This window comes from Medicago sativa, chromosome 3 (assembly GCF_051527215.1).
Source record: "Medicago sativa cultivar Bolivia chromosome 3, Bolivia_mono, whole genome shotgun sequence".
In the NCBI taxonomy this organism is placed as follows: Eukaryota; Viridiplantae; Streptophyta; class Magnoliopsida; order Fabales; family Fabaceae; genus Medicago; species Medicago sativa.
The window spans coordinates 12,080,625-12,097,734 of NC_140751.1; the positions used below are offsets into that span (position 1 = coordinate 12,080,625).

The 17,110-nt window shown below is 38.4% G+C and overlaps 1 protein-coding gene and 1 pseudogene across 1 annotated transcript; both read right to left on the reverse strand.

Moving 5' to 3' along the window:
- Positions 1-9,152: 9,152 nt before the first annotated feature.
- LOC146935772 (uncharacterized) lies at positions 9,153-10,774 on the reverse strand (annotated as a pseudogene).
- Positions 10,775-13,466: 2,692 nt separating this feature from the next.
- On the reverse strand, positions 13,467-13,982 carry LOC146935773 (uncharacterized). Its single transcript, XM_085757354.1, has one exon. It carries the CDS (start codon positions 13,980-13,982, stop codon positions 13,467-13,469), a length of 516 nt encoding a protein of 171 aa, XP_085613480.1.
- Between the last annotated feature and the right edge of the window lie 3,128 nt (positions 13,983-17,110).

Below are 17,110 nucleotides of genomic sequence, written 5' to 3' on the forward strand. Positions count from 1 at the left end.
TGACTTGCTCGCGAGGCGAGCTACTTTGCTCGCAATGGCAAGTAGAAGGGCTTGCTCGCAATGGCGAGTGGTTGGGTTGCTTGCAGTGGCGGGCGATATTGCTCGTGAGGCGAGCGATGAATGTCAGCTCGGGCAGAATTCCAATTTTCTCAAATTTTCACCTAATCTCATGGTTCTATCATCTAAACAGCATCTAATTATCACCCTATGGAATATCTAAGGTCTGTACACAAGTTCCACATCAATCTAACAAGTTTTTATGGTTCAATCATCAAAATCGGTCATAAACCCTAATCCTTAATTCTCACAAAACTCATCCTAAATCATGCTAAATCCATTTTTCAGAATTATACACGTAATAATGTTGAAGGTTAGTCTCACCCTTACCTTGTTCGATGAAAATCGCCGCTCTCTCTCTCTTGTTGTCCTCTTTTCTGACTTTTCTCCCTTTTTCTCCAAAAACGTACGTTTTGTGTAAAACTTTTCTAAACCTAACCTCTTCTATTTATATCCCTCTTTCTACCTTTAAACTCTCTAAATTTTTAAAACAACCCCACAACTTAATATTTTATTTTATTTTATTTTCATATCTTATTTTATTTAATAATAAAATAAGTCACACCATCATTATAACTTCACAAAAATCATATACTTCACATAAATCTTAAAATCACATAATTCATCTATAAATCATGTAAATCACTTAAATTCATAAATCATATAAATCAGACATATAAATCATATAAATATATGCTAAAACTCATTAAAATAATTAAATAATTAAGACGGGCGTTACAACTCTCCCCAACTTATAGAATTTTTGTCCTCGAAAATTTACCTCAAGCAAACAACTCTGGATAAGACTCCCGCATCTTACTCTCTAGTTCCCATGTCAAGCTTTCACCAGTCGCTCCGTCCCAAACGACCTTCACAAGAGGTATCTCCTTGCCCCTCAACTTTTTCACTTCACGTCCTTCGATCCTCACTGGTAATGTCTCAATCGTAAGGTTGTCTCTAACTTGCACATCATCTCTCTGGATCACATGAGACGGGTCTGGAACATACTTCCTAAGTTGCGATACATGAAACACATCATACAAATTCGATAAATACGGTGGTAAACCCACTCGATACGCCACCGTTCCAACTCTTTCCGATATCTGATACGGACCAATAAACTTTGGAGTAAACTTCTTTGACTTCAATGCACGACCAACACCGGTCATCGGGGTAACTCTCAAGAACACGTGATCTCCTTCTTGAAACTCAAGGTCTTTCCTACGCTTATCATGGTAAATCTTTTGTCGACTCTGCGATGCTTTCATCTTTTCTTGAATCATCTTCACTTTCTCAATAGTCTGTTGAACAATTTCTGGTCCTAGAATCACACTCTCACCTGTTTCAAACTAACACAACGGAGTTCTACACCTCCGTCCATGCAAAGCCTCAAAAGGTGTCATCCCAATACTTGAATGATAACTGTTATTATATGTGAACTCTATCAACGGAAGTTGACTATCCCAAGTTCCACCTTGCTCAAGTACACAAACTCTCAACAAGTCTTCGAGTGACTGAATCGTTCTTTCCGACTGACCATCTGTTTGAGGATGATAAGCCGAACTGAATCTCAACTTAGAGCCTAAGGCCTCTTGCAAACTCTTCCAAAATCTAGAAGTGAATCTTCGATCTCTATCTGACACAATGCTTGAAGGAACACCATGCAGCTTCACAACGTCTCGAATATAAATTTCTGCCAACTGAGCTACAGGAAAACTAATATTAATCGGAATGAAGTGTGCCGACTTCGTCAATCTATCAACAATCACCCAAATAGCGTCATTCCCTTTAGGAGTATTCGGCAAACTCGTCACAAAATCCATGGATATACTATCCCATTTCCATTCTGGTACATCTAACGGTGTCATCAACCCAGCAGGTTTCTGATGCTCCACCTTCGACTTCTGACAAATCAAACAAGAGTACACAAATTGTGCTACATCACGTTTCATTCCAGACCACAAAAACAACTTCTTTAAGTCATGATATATCTTTGTAGCTCCCGGATGAATACTCAAGCTACTCCTATGACTCTTCAAGAATCATCTTCATCTCATCATTGTCTGGAATACAAATTCTACCTCGAAACCTCAACACACCTTGATCATCAACATTAAAGTCACTATCTTCAGTTTGATTACTAGCAACCAACAAGTCCACAAACTTAACATCAACTTTCTGCGCATCTTTAATACTTTTCAAGAAATCATTATCAATTTTCAGCATTCCTAGTTTAACACTCTGAGACGAAATTTCACAGACTAAGCTCAAATCTCTAAATTATTCAAGCAATTCAAACTCTTTAACCATCATAGCAGACATATGTAGAGTCTTCCTACTTAAGGCATCTGCAACAACATTAGCTTTACCCAGATGATAATTCAAACCAAAGTCATAATCTTTCAACAATTCGAGCCACCTTCGTTGTCTCATATTCAATTCTTTCTGATCAAACAAATACTTCAAGCTCTTGTGATCACTAAACACCTCAAATCTCGAACCATACAAGTAATGTCTCCAAATCTTAAGCACAAATACAACTGCAGCTAATTCAAGATTATGAGTAGAATAGTTTCGTTCATGAATCCTCAACTGTCTTGATGCATAAGCAACCACTTTACCATCTTGCATAAGCACACCGCCTAAGCCCAACTTGGATGCATCACAATACACCACAAAAGGTTCATCAGGTTTCGGCAAAATCAAAACCGGAGCAGTCGTCAAACGCTTCTTCAATTCATTAAAACTATTCTCACAATGAACATCCCACACAAAGGCCTTACCTTTACACGTCAACTGCGTTAACGGAAGTGCTAACTTAGAAAATCCTTCTATAAATCTTCGGTAGTAACCTGCCAAACCCAAAAAGCTTCTAATCTCTGTAACCGTCTTAGGAGTCTCCCATTGTGATACTGCTTCAACTTTGGACGGATCGACTGCAATACCACTACCAGAAATAACATGGCCAAGAAAACTTGCTTCCTTCAACCAGAACTCTCACTTAGACAATTTAGCATACAGCTTCTTTTCTTTCAGCACTTGCAAGACAATATTCAAATGCTCAGCATGCTCTTCTTCCGTCTTAGAATAAATCAAAATATCATCGATGAACACAACCACGAAGCGATCCAGAAATGCATGAAAAATGCGATTCATAAATTCCATAAACACGCCAGGCACATTACTAACACCAAAAGGCATCACCTTATATTCATAATGTCCATAACGTATCCTAAAAGCCGTCTTCTGCATATCTTCATCTTTTACTTTAATCTGGTGGTAACCCGACCTCAAGTCAATCTTGCTGAACACACGTGCACCCACTAACTGATACATCAAGTCATCAATTCTTGGAAGTGGATACCTATTCTTTATAGTTACTTTGTTCAACTGTCGATAGTCAATACATAACCTCATACTACCATCCTTCTTTTTAACCAACAATACAGGTGAAACACTCAGTCTTATAAACTTCTTATCAAGCAAATCTTCCAACTGTTTCTTCAACTCATCCAACTCAGAAGTTGACATACAATAAGGTGTCATAGACACAGGCTTCGTTCCCGGAATAAGATCTATAGAAAATTCAACCTCCCTCTCTGGCGGCACATCAGGAATTTCATCAGGAAAAACTTCAGGAAAAATCGCACACCACTTGCAACTTATCAATCACTGCTTGATCCTCAATAGACAGTGACGCCATCAACGAAAACTCTATAAATTAATAATGTCAGGACCGGAGAAATTTATTAATTTAAAGAGTTATTAATTTATCGATAAATTAATAATTATTAATTTAAAGAGTTTTTAAGTAATTATACTGTACATATCAAACAAAAAGGCAAATTAGTCTATGCCTCTTAGAATTACGTTGCAGCGAACCTTGGGACTCAACGTAAATTAGTAACTACTGTGTTTATATGCATTGGAAATCAATAATGACTTTTGAAGTACAGTAAATGTAAACAAGAGGAACAAATGTGTTAAGTGTATTCTTAATATATTTTTTTTCAGTTTCTATTAATTATTAATTTATGATTTTCTTGGGACCGAAAATTATAAAGGGATCTCCCGAAAAATTATTATCTTATTATTTTATCGAGTTTTTCAATTTTTTACATTGGCCCAAGTTGGGACCAGACAAATTTATTATTTTAGAGAGTTTATTAATTTACCGAGTATTAAATTAAAGAGTTTCTACTGTATATAAGTATTAGTGATGTTGAGGTGATTTGTTTGTGTGAACATATGCATTGTAGTCGAGTCATATGTTCATGCATTCATGACTGATGGTGGTGGATTTTATATCCAATTGAGGTGATTACGATGTTTTTGTTGCATCGAAGGTGACGACTTTAGGCGATATGGTACCACATGCATCTAGATGAGTCTAGTACCATTGCATACATTGTTGGTGAATTGAAATGCATTTGAGTTGTGCATGATGATTGAATTTGTTAATTGTTAATTGACATGGTTGAAATTGTGATGCGTGTTTGATACACTTGTTGATATGAACTCGGAATGATGATATTGAATGATCTGGAATGATTTGAGTGTTGTGAATACTTGTGAATGCATGTATGATTTGCTATCCTTCGTTCTTGAATATATCTTTCATTTCCAATGTTCTTGATTAGATCTTATATGGATTATGATGATGTAATGCTAACCCTCAGTGGTTTACCACCTACTGTAACACCCTGTTTTCCCAACATAAAAATTCATAATAAATCATAGTATTTAAATCATAAACGGAATGTCACATACTACTTGAAAGTCATAAATTGGATAATTAACATTTATCCTACAAAATTCAACATCATAAAATCTGAAACTCCGCAGCGGAAAATAGTTCAACACAATAAAAGTCTTTGGCACGCAGGCCTCATCAGAAAAATCTCATAAGTTCTGATTCAATATTTATTCATAAAAAGTTCATAAATGACACGTAAGGAATAGAAGTAAAAGAAAGCCCCATCCCGTTACGTATCAGAGCACGTAGACACAATGTGAGGAGTCCACTCACAACCGCCACTAGTCTTTATTACCTGCAAGTTACCCATACGAAGGGCAACATTTTCAAGCAGAAGGGGTGAGATGTCACAGTCAACAAATTAAACATATGATTCATCAAAATGCATTTAACAACATAAAACATCATTAACATATCAACATTTATCACTTAGCATCATATCAAATCATAATCAAATATCATCTTTAATTCATAAGCAAATATCATCTTTAAAACATAAGCAAATATCATCTTTAAATCATAATCAAGTATCATCTTAAATCATCAGAAATCTTATTCAACTCAACACTTGACTCGACGATGCGACTCAACTTGACAATGCAACTCTTAACATCTTAAACCTTCGTAAAAACTTCTTGATATGCAAATGCATGTGGTACCATTCAGGGCATCAAGCCCCCAGCATATATGAGCGTAAATAGGCTCTTCAACAAAGTGAGCAAAAGCTGTCGGGCCTCAAGCCCCCAACGTAGTTTGAGCATTAAGCTGCCGGGCCTCAAGCCCCCATCTTTAATGAGTATGCAATGGACTCAATCTTCCTACAACTTAGACAACATCATGAACATCTCTTATAATTCCATTAACATGGAAAACTTCTTAGATATTTACAACTTGGACCGACTCATACAACTTTGTGACATTAAATGGTCAACAGCAGCAAACAACGACAAATGCAGCATATAAGAGTGCTTGAATAACATATCATTATTAAAGGAATGAATCATATTAACACTTATACATCATTACCAATGATCTCGGTCACCTAAACAGGCTTCTGGACATCTGAAGGTATTCTAAACAACCCTCATTCTTACTTCTAAGATCAACTCATAAGTACATGTGCGAAAGGATCGCAAGTAAAATAATTTTTAGGCAACTAACAGCTTAACTCGCGAGGCGAGTACTATTGCTCGCAAGGGAGAGCAAAACATACTCGTTGGACCTCCTAAAATGACTTGCTCGCGAGGCGAGCTACTTTGCTCGCAATGGCAAGTAGAAGGGCTTGCTCGCAATGGCGAGTGGTTGGGTTGCTTGCAGTGGCGGGCGATATTGCTCGTGAGGCGAGCGATGAATGTCAGCTCGGGCAGAATTCCAATTTTCTCAAATTTTCACCTAATCTCATGGTTCTATCATCTAAACAGCATCTAATTATCACCCTATGGAATATCTAAGGTCTGTACACAAGTTCCACATCAATCTAACAAGTTTTTATGGTTCAATCATCAAAATCGGTCATAAACCCTAATCCTTAATTCTCACAAAACTCATCCTAAATCATGCTAAATCCATTTTTCAGAATTATACACTTAATAATGTTGAAGGTTAGTCTCACCCTTACCTTGTTCGATGAAAATCGCCGCTCTCTCTCTTGTTGTCCTCTTTTCTGACTTTTCTCCCTTTTTCTCCAAAAACGTACGTTTTGTGTAAAACTTTTCTAAACCTAACCTCTTCTATTTATATCCCTCTTTCTACCTTTAAACTCTCTAAATTTTTAAAACAACCCCACAACTTAATATTTTATTTTATTTTATTTTCATATCTTATTTTATTTAATAATAAAATAAGTCACACCATCATTATAACTTCACAAAAATCATATACTTCACATAAATCTTAAAATCACATAATTCATCTATAAATCATGTAAATCACTTAAATTCATAAATCATATAAATCAGACATATAAATCATATAAATATATGCTAAAACTCATTAAAATAATTAAATAATTAAGACGGGCGTTACAACTCTCCCCAACTTATAGAATTTTTGTCCTCGAAAATTTACCTCAAGCAAACAACTCTGGATAAGACTCCCGCATCTTACTCTCTAGTTCCCATGTCAAGCTTTCACCAGTCGCTCCGTCCCAAACGACCTTCACAAGAGGTATCTCCTTGCCCCTCAACTTTTTCACTTCACGTCCTTCGATCCTCACTGGTAATGTCTCAATCGTAAGGTTGTCTCTAACTTGCACATCATCTCTCTGGATCACATGAGACGGGTCTGGAACATACTTCCTAAGTTGCGATACATGAAACACATCATACAAATTCGATAAATACGGTGGTAAACCCACTCGATACGCCACCGTTCCAACTCTTTCCGATATCTGATACGGACCAATAAACTTTGGAGTAAACTTCTTTGACTTCAATGCACGACCAACACCGGTCATCGGGGTAACTCTCAAGAACACGTGATCTCCTTCTTGAAACTCAAGGTCTTTCCTACGCTTATCATGGTAAATCTTTTGTCGACTCTGCGATGCTTTCATCTTTTCTTGAATCATCTTCACTTTCTCAATAGTCTGTTGAACAATTTCTGGTCCTAGAATCACACTCTCACCTGTTTCAAACCAACACAACGGAGTTCTACACCTCCGTCCATGCAAAGCCTCAAAAGGTGTCATCCCAATACTTGAATGATAACTGTTATTATATGTGAACTCTATCAACGGAAGTTGACTATCCCAAGTTCCACCTTGCTCAAGTACACAAACTCTCAACAAGTCTTCGAGTGACTGAATCGTTCTTTCCGACTGACCATCTGTTTGAGGATGATAAGCCGAACTGAATCTCAACTTAGAGCCTAAGGCCTCTTGCAAACTCTTCCAAAATCTAGAAGTGAATCTTCGATCTCTATCTGACACAATGCTTGAAGGAACACCATGCAGCTTCACAACGTCTCGAATATAAATTTCTGCCAACTGAGCTACAGGAAAACTAATATTAATCGGAATGAAGTGTGCCGACTTCGTCAATCTATCAACAATCACCCAAATAGCATCATTCCCTTTAGGAGTATTCGGCAAACTCGTCACAAAATCCATGGAAATACTATCCCATTTCCATTCTGGTACATCTAATGGTGTCATCAACCCAGCAGGTTTCTGATGCTCCACCTTCGACTTCTGACAAATCAAACAAGAGTACACAAATTGTGCTACATCACGTTTCATTCCAGACCACCAAAACAACTTCTTTAAGTCATGATATATCCTTGTAGCTCCCGGATGAATACTCAAGCTACTCCTATGACTCTTCAAGAATCATCTTCATCTCATCATTGTCTGGAATACAAATTCTACCTCGAAACCTCAACACACCTTGATCATCAACATTAAAGTCACTATCTTCAGTTTGATTACTAGCAACCAACAAGTCCACAAACTTAACATCAACTTTCTGCGCATCTTTAATACTTTTCAAGAAATCATTATCAATTTTCAGCATTCCTAGTTTAACACTCTGAGACGAAATTTCACAGACTAAGCTCAAATCTCTAAATTATTCAAGCAATTCAAACTCTTTAACCATCATAGCAGACATATGTAGAGTCTTCCTACTTAAGGCATCTGCAACAACATTAGCTTTACCCAGATGATAATTCAAACCAAAGTCATAATCTTTCAACAATTCGAGCCACCTTCGTTGTCTCATATTCAATTCTTTCTGATCAAACAAATACTTCAAGCTCTTGTGATCACTAAACACCTCAAATCTCGAACCATACAAGTAATGTCTCCAAATCTTAAGCACAAATACAACTGCAGCTAATTCAAGATCATGAGTAGAATAGTTTCGTTCATGAATCCTCAACTGTCTTGATGCATAAGCAACCACTTTACCATCTTGCATAAGCACACCGCCTAAGCCCAACTTGGATGCATCACAATACACCACAAAAGGTTCATCAGGTTTCGGCAAAATCAAAACCGGAGCAGTCGTTAAACGCTTCTTCAATTCATTAAAACTATTCTCACAATGAACATCCCACACAAAGGCCTTACCTTTACACGTCAACTGCGTTAACGGAAGTGCTAACTTAGAAAATCCTTCTATAAATCTTCGGTAGTAACCTGCCAAACCCAAAAAGCTTCTAATCTCTGTAACCGTCTTAGGAGTCTCCCATTGTGATACTGCTTCAACTTTGGACGGATCGACTGCAATACCACTACCAGAAATAACATGGCCAAGAAAACTTGCTTCCTTCAACCAGAACTCTCACTTAGACAATTTAGCATACAACTTCTTTTCTTTCAGCACTTTCAAGACAATATTCAAATGCTCAGCATGTTCTTCTTCTGTCTTAGAATAAATCAAAATATCATCGATGAACACAACCACGAAGCGATCCAGAAATGCATGAAAAATGCGATTCATAAATTCCATAAACACGCCAGGCACATTACTAACACCAAAAGGCATCACCTTATATTCATAATGTCCATAACGTATCCTAAAAGCCGTCTTCTGCATATCTTCATCTTTTACTTTAATCTGGTGGTAACCCGACCTCAAGTCAATCTTGCTGAACACACGTGCACCCACTAACTGATACATCAAGTCATCAATTCTTGGAAGTGGATACCTATTCTTTATAGTTACTTTGTTCAACTGTCGATAGTCAATACATAACCTCATACTACCATCCTTCTTTTTAACCAACAATACTGGCGCTCCCCAAGGTGAAACACTCAGTCTTATAAACTTCTTATCAAGCAAATCTTCCAACTGTTTCTTCAACTCATCCAACTCAGAAGTTGACATACAATAAGGTGTCATAGACACAGGCTTCGTTCCCGGAATAAGATCTATAGAAAATTCAACCTCCCTCTCTGGCGGCACATCAGGAATTTCATCAGGAAAAACTTCAGGAAAATCGTACACCACTTGCAACTTATCAATCACTGCTTGATTCTCCAAAGATAAAGATGCCATCAAGGAAAACATCAAAATTCCATCGCGTTCTAACTGCTTCAGCTGCTTAGTAGACAAAAACTCTCCTCCACTTTCTTCTTCAGCAGAAGAGAAATACACCGATTTACTAAAACAATTAATGTGGGCATGGTTGTACTCTAACCAGTTCATACCAAGAATTACATCCATTCCACTCAAAGGTAGACAAACTAAATCAATCTCAAAATCTCGATCAAACATAGACAAAGGACATCATAAACAAACAAGAGAAGTAGTCACCGAACCCTTAGCCGGAGTTTCGACAACCATCTCTCCATTCATATCAGACATAGCAAGACCCAACTTAGAAGCACAATCAAAAGCAACAAAACAATGCGTAGCACCGGTATCAATAATAGCAACTAAAGGAGTATCATTAATATAGCAAGTACCTCTGATCAAGCGATCCTTATTCTCAGTCTGAGTACCAGTCAAAGCAAAAACTTTCCCTTTGGTCTGAGCCTTCTTCGGATTCTTGCATTGAGACCCAATATGACCCTCTTCATTACAGTTAAAACACACAATGTCTTCATGCTTACACTCTGCGAGTGTATGTCCCTTACTGCCACAATGAAAGCACCGTTTAATATCCTTAGTGCAAGCATTACTCTTATGGCCTTTCTCGCCACAAGCGAAACAAACGATCTCAGCAACAGCATCTTTCCTATCTGACCTTCTTTCATCATTAACTCTCCTTTTTCCTTTATCAGCAGGAGCACTGTAAGGCTTTGGGCAACTCTACTGACCCTTACCTCTCTTCTCATTCACAATCTTATAATGAGCTTTAGTATCATCTTCATAGATTCTGCATTTGCTTACTGTAAGGCTTTGGGTAACCAATGGCCCGCTTGATGTCAGCACGCAAACCATTCTCAAACTTGATACACTTGGAAAACTCAGCATTGTCACCAGTGTAGTGACGATAAAACTTAGCTAGCTCCATAAACTTTGTTGCGTACTCTGTCACCGAAATGTTGTCTTGCTTCAGCTCAAGGAACTCGATCTCTTTTCTTCCGCGAACATCCTCAGGAAAGTATCTGTTCAGAAATTCCCTCTTAAACATGGCCCAAGTAACAACTGCATCATCTTGCTCTAGGGTAGGTTGGAGGCTCGCCCACCAGTCATCAGCTTCCTCAGCCAGCATGTGCGTACCAAAACGCACCTTCTGATCATCCGTACATTGCATAACTCTGAAAACTCTTTCAATCTCTTTGATCCATGTTTGTGCCCCATCAGGGTTGTATCTTCCTTTGAAAGTAGGGGGGTGATTCCTCAGGAAGGTCTCCAACATTGTCACTTCAGCATTAACACCAGCACCAACATTAGGATGTTGTCCCACAGCTTGGGCCACAGCTTCCAACGCAACAACAATCGCAACATCATTCCTTCCAGCCATTCTAGTTCTCTAATAACATATGAAATTAGCATTCTCCAGGTCTCTACTTCTTCTCTGCGCAACACACAACAATTAGAATAACATAATAATGGTATTACAGCTATTAAACGACACTACTTGACTCAACTACTTGGCTGGACGGACCGATCTGCTCTGATACCAATTGTAACACCCCGTTTTCCCAACATAAAAATTCATAATAAATCAGAGTATTTAAATCATAAACGGAATGTCACATACTACTTGAAAGTCATAAATTGGATAATTAACATTTATCCTACAAAATTCAACATCATAAAATCTGAAACTCCGCAGCGGAAAATAGTTCAACACAATAAAAGTCTTTGGCACGCAGGCCTCATCAGAAAAATCTCATAAGTTCTGATTCAATATTTATTCATAAAAAGTTCATAAATGACACGTAAGGAATAGAAGTAAAAGCAAGCCCCATCCCGTTACGTATCAGAGCACGTAGACACAATGTGAGGAGTCCACTCACAACCGCCACTAGTCTTTATTACCTGCAAGTTACCCATACGAAGGGCAACATTTTCAAGCAGAAGGGGTGAGATGTCACAGTCAACAAATGAAACATATGATTCATCAAAATGCATTTAACAACATAAAACATCATTAACATATCAACATTTATCACTTAGCATCATATCAAATCATAATCAAATATCATCTTTAAATCATAATCAAGTATCATCTTAAATCATCAGACATCTTATTCAACTCAACACTTAACTCGACGATGCGACTCAACTTGACAACGCAACTCTTAACATCTTAAACCTTCGTAAAAACTTCTTGATATGCAAATGCATGTGGTACCATTCAGGGCATCAAGCCCCCAACATATATGAGCGTAAATAGGCTCTTCAACAAAGTGAGCAAAAGCTGTCGGGCCTCAAGCCCCCAACGTAGTTTGAGCATTAAGCTGCCGGGCCTCAAGCCCCCATCTTTAATGAGTATGCAATGGACTCAATCTTCCTACAACTTAGACAACATCATGAACATCTCTTATAATTCCATTAACATGGACAACTTCTTAGATATTTACAACTTGGACCGACTCATACAACTTTGTGACATTAAATGGTCAACAGCAGCAAACAACGACAAATGCAGCATATAAGAGTGCTTGAATAACATATCATTATTAAAGGAATGAATCATATCAACTTAACATCATAAAACATCATAATAACACTTATACATCATTACCAATGATCTCGGTCACCTAAAGAGGCTTCTGGACATCTGAAGGTATTCTAAACAACCCTCATTCTTACTTCTAAGATCAACTCATAAGTACATGTGCGAAAGGATCGCAAGTAAAATAATTATTGGGCAACTAACAGCTTAACTCGCGAGGCGAGTACTATTGCTCGCAAGGGAGAGCAAAACATACTCGCTCGACCTCCTAAAATGACTTGCTTGCGAGGCGAGCTACTTTGCTCACAGTGGCGAGTAGCAGGGCTTGCTCGCAATGGCGAGTGGTTGGGTTGCTCGCAGTGGCGAGCGATATTGCTCGCTAGGCGAGCGATGAATGTCAGCTCGGGCAGAATTCCAATTTTCTAAAATTTTCACCTAATCTCATGGTTCTATCATCTAAACAGCATCTAATTATCACCCTATGGAATATCTAAGGTCTGTACACAAGTTCCACATCAATCTAACAAGTTTTTATGGTTCAATCATCAAAATCGGTCATAAACCCTAATCCTTAATTCTCACAAAACTCATCCTAAATCATGCTAAATCCATTTTTCAGAATCATACACTTAATAATGTTGAAGGTTAGTCTCACCCTTACCTTGTTCGATGAAAATCGCAGCTCTCTCTCTCTTGTTGTCCTCTTTTCTGACTTTTCTTCCTTTTTCTCCAAAAACGTACGTTCTGTGTAAAACTTTTCTAAACCTAACCTCTTCTATTTATATCCCTCTTTCTACCTTTAAACTCTCTAAATTTATAAAACAACCCCACAACTTAATATTTTATTTTATTTTCATATCTTATTTTATTTAATAATAAAATAAGTCACACCATCATTATAACTTCACAAAAATCATATACTTCACATAAATCTTAAAATCACATAATTCATCTATAAATCATGTAAATCACTTAAATTCATAAATCATATAAATCAGACATATAAATCATATAAATATATGCTAAAACTCATTAAAATAATTAAATAATTAAGACGGGCGTTACAACTCTCCCCAACTTATAGAATTTTTGTCCTCGAAAATTTACCTCCAGCAAACAACTCTGGATAAGACTCCCGCATCTTACTCTCTAGCTCCCATGTCAAGCTTTCACCAGTCGCTCCGTCCCAAACGACCTTCACAAGAGGTATCTCCTTGCCCCTCAACTTTTTCACTTCACGTCCTTCGATCCTCACTGGTAATGTCTCAATCGTAAGGTTGTCTCTAACTTGCACATCATCTCTCTGGATCACATGAGACGGGTCTGGAACATACTTCCTAAGTTGCGATACATGAAACACATCATGCAAATTCGATAAATGCGGTGGTAAACCCACTCGATACGCCACCGTTCCAACTCTTTCCGATATCTGATACGGACCAATAAACTTCGGAGTAAACTTCTTTGACTTCAATGCACGACCAACAATGGTCATCGGGGTAACTCTCAAGAACACGTGATCTCCTTCTTGAAACTCAAGGTCTTTCCTACGCTTATCATGGTAACTCTTTTGTCGACTCTGCGATGCTTTCATCTTTTCTTGAATCATCTTCACTTTCTCAGTAGTCTGTTGAACAATTTCTGGTCCTAGAATCACACTCTCACCTGTTTCAAACCAACACAACGGAGTTCTACACCTCCGTCCATGCAAAGCCTCAAGAGGTGTCATCCCAATACTTGAATGATAACTGTTATTATATGTGAACTTTATCAACGGAAGTTGACTATCCCAAGTTCCGCCTTGCTCAAGTACACAAACTCTCAACAAGTCTTCGAGTGACTGAATCGTTCTTTCCGACTGACCATCTGTTTGAAGTTGACCTAACCTCTTCTATTTATATCCCTCTTTCTACCTTTAAACTCTCTAAATTTATAAAACAACCCCACAACTTAATATTTTATTTTATTTTCATATCTTATTTTATTTAATAATAAAATAAGTCACATCATCATTATAACTTCACAAAAATCATATGCTTCACATAAATCTTAAAATCACATAATTCATCTATAAATCATGTACATCACTTAAATTCATAAATCATATAAATCACACATATAAATCATATAAATATATGCTAAAACTCATTAAAATAATTAAATAATTAAGACGGGCGTTACACCTACCTTTCCGTATGGACGAGTAGATGGAGTGCAAGATGCTTAGATTATATGCTTGATGTTACCGAGGAGTGGAGCTCCTCTTTTATGTGCAAGTGTCTAGATTAGGGCTCTGATCTAGGGTTGTACTTGCATGATGGATGATGTTTGGTTATGTATTTTTTTGGAGATGAGATATTGATTGTATCTGAGAGATGTAGTTATTATCATGAGATTTGGAGATGTTATTCATATGCTATATATATGTTCCGCTGCTATGTTTATGAAACTTGATAATTTCTACATGTATGTTTGTGTTCTTTTGGGCGACGTAGCATCTATTTCTAGAATATATTTGTATATTCGCGCGTTTTACCGCTTATTAGAAGTAGGGTGTTACAAGTTGGTATCAGAGCCTGATTAGTCTTGTCCGGACTTGTATCCGTTGAATTTTCCTGTTTGTACGTGAATGGTAATGGATTACCTTCAGTACTTGTTTTGTTGTGCTTTTGTTCTTATCTGTTGGTTGGTTTTGTGTAGTCTTGAGATGGTTGGTGGTAGAGATGATGGAGCAATTGCAGAGGCTTTGACTGCAATGGCACAAGTGTTGGCTCGGGCTAATGAGCAGGCGGCATTTGGTAATCGTGATCCTGGAGAGGCTGAAGAGCGGAGGGTTGATCGTTTCTTGAGAAACAGTCCGCCAACTTTCAAGGGTAGGTATGACCCGGATGGAGCTCAAACATGGGTGCAGGCCATGGAGAGGATCTTCCATGCTATGGTGACTAGTGAGGATCAGAAGGTCAAATTGGCTACTCATATGCTTGCTGAGGAGGCTGAGTATTGGTGGACCAATGCCAAGGGGAGGCTTGAGGCTGGTGGAGTTGTGACTTGGGCTAGGTTCAAGACTGAGTTTTTGAGGAAGTACTTTCCTGAGGATTTGAGGACTAAGAAAGAAGTGGAATTCTTGAACTTGAAGCAAGAGAACCGTTCAGTGGCTGAGTATGCGGCAAAGTTTGAAGAGCTTTCGAGGTTTTGTCCGTACATCAATGCGGAGGATGCTATGGTTTCTAAATGTGTGAAGTTTGAAAGCAGTTTGAGGCCCGACATCTACCAATACATGCGTATTCAGGAGATCCATTACTTTGACACTTTGGTGCATAAGTGTCATATGTTTGATGATGTCGGGAGGGCTAAGGTTAATCATTACAAGGCTCAGAATGAGAAGAGAGGAAAGGTTCATGGATTTGGGAAGCCGTATAGTAAGGACAAAGGAAAGAAGAAAGAATTTGGTGGAGGCTCTAAGTCGAATGTTGCTGAGGTGAGGTGCTACAAGTGTGGAACTTTGGGTCATTACTCTAATGATTGCAAGAAGGGAGAGAGTTGCTACAAGTGTGGGGAAACAGGTCACAAGGCTTTTGAGTGCAAGAAGGAGATCACTTGCTACAATTGTGGTGAGAAGGGGCATATCAGTACTAAGTGTACCAAGCCGAAGAAGGCGGCGGGGAAGGTGTTTACATTGTATGCGGAAGAGGTGGAGCATCCGAATAATCTCATATGAGGTATGTGTTTTATCAATAGTACTCATTTGATTGTAATTATTGATACTGGTGCTACTCATTCTTTTATTGCGGTTAGTTGTGTTGAGCGTTTGGGTTTGGTTGTGACTCCGTTGTCTTGAGGGATGATTATCGACACCCCGGCTAGTGGTTCGATGACAACTTCTTTAGTGTGTGCTAAGTGTCCTGTTAGTTTTGAAAATTCTGATTTTGATATGGATCTTGTGTGTCTTCCGTTGAAGCATATGGACGTGATTTTCGGTATGGATTGGATGTTGACTTTTGGTGTTAACATTAATTGTTTGACCAAGAGTATAATGTTTTCTAAGCCGGTAGCTGAGATGGGTGAGAAGTTCTTGACCGCGGAACAAGTGAAGAAGTCTTTGTGTAACAGCCCAGGGCCCACCCGGTCTCACTATTACTCACAAGCTTAATCACTACCCCCCTCTCTAGTAGTGTTTTTGCCTCCCGTGGGAATCGAACCTAGTACCTGGGGATAAGTACTACTTCAATGTATTCCCACTACCAATTGAGCTAAGCTTGTGAGTAATAGTGAGACCGGGTGGGCCCCGGGCTGTTACAAAAAAAGGCGCCTTTTTTTTGTAACAGCCCGGGGCCCACCCGGTCTCACTATTACTCACAAGCTTAATCACTACCCCCTTCTCTAGTAGTGTTTTTGCCTCCCGTGGGAATCAAACCTAGTACCTGGGGATAAGTACTACTTCAATGCATTCCCACTACCAATTGAGCTACTAGCTCAATTGGTAGTGGGAATGCATTGAAGTAGTACTTATCCCCAGGTACTAGGTTCGATTCCCACGGGAGGCAAAAACACTACTAGAGAAGGGGGTAGTGATTAAGCTTGTAAGTAATAGTGAGACCGGGTGGGCCCCGGGCTGTTACACTTTGGACGGTGAAGCTAGTGTGTTCATGATGTTTGCTTCCTTGAATGAAAGTAGTGAGAAAGGAGTTGGTGATTTGCCGGTAGTGCAAGAGTTTCCAAAAG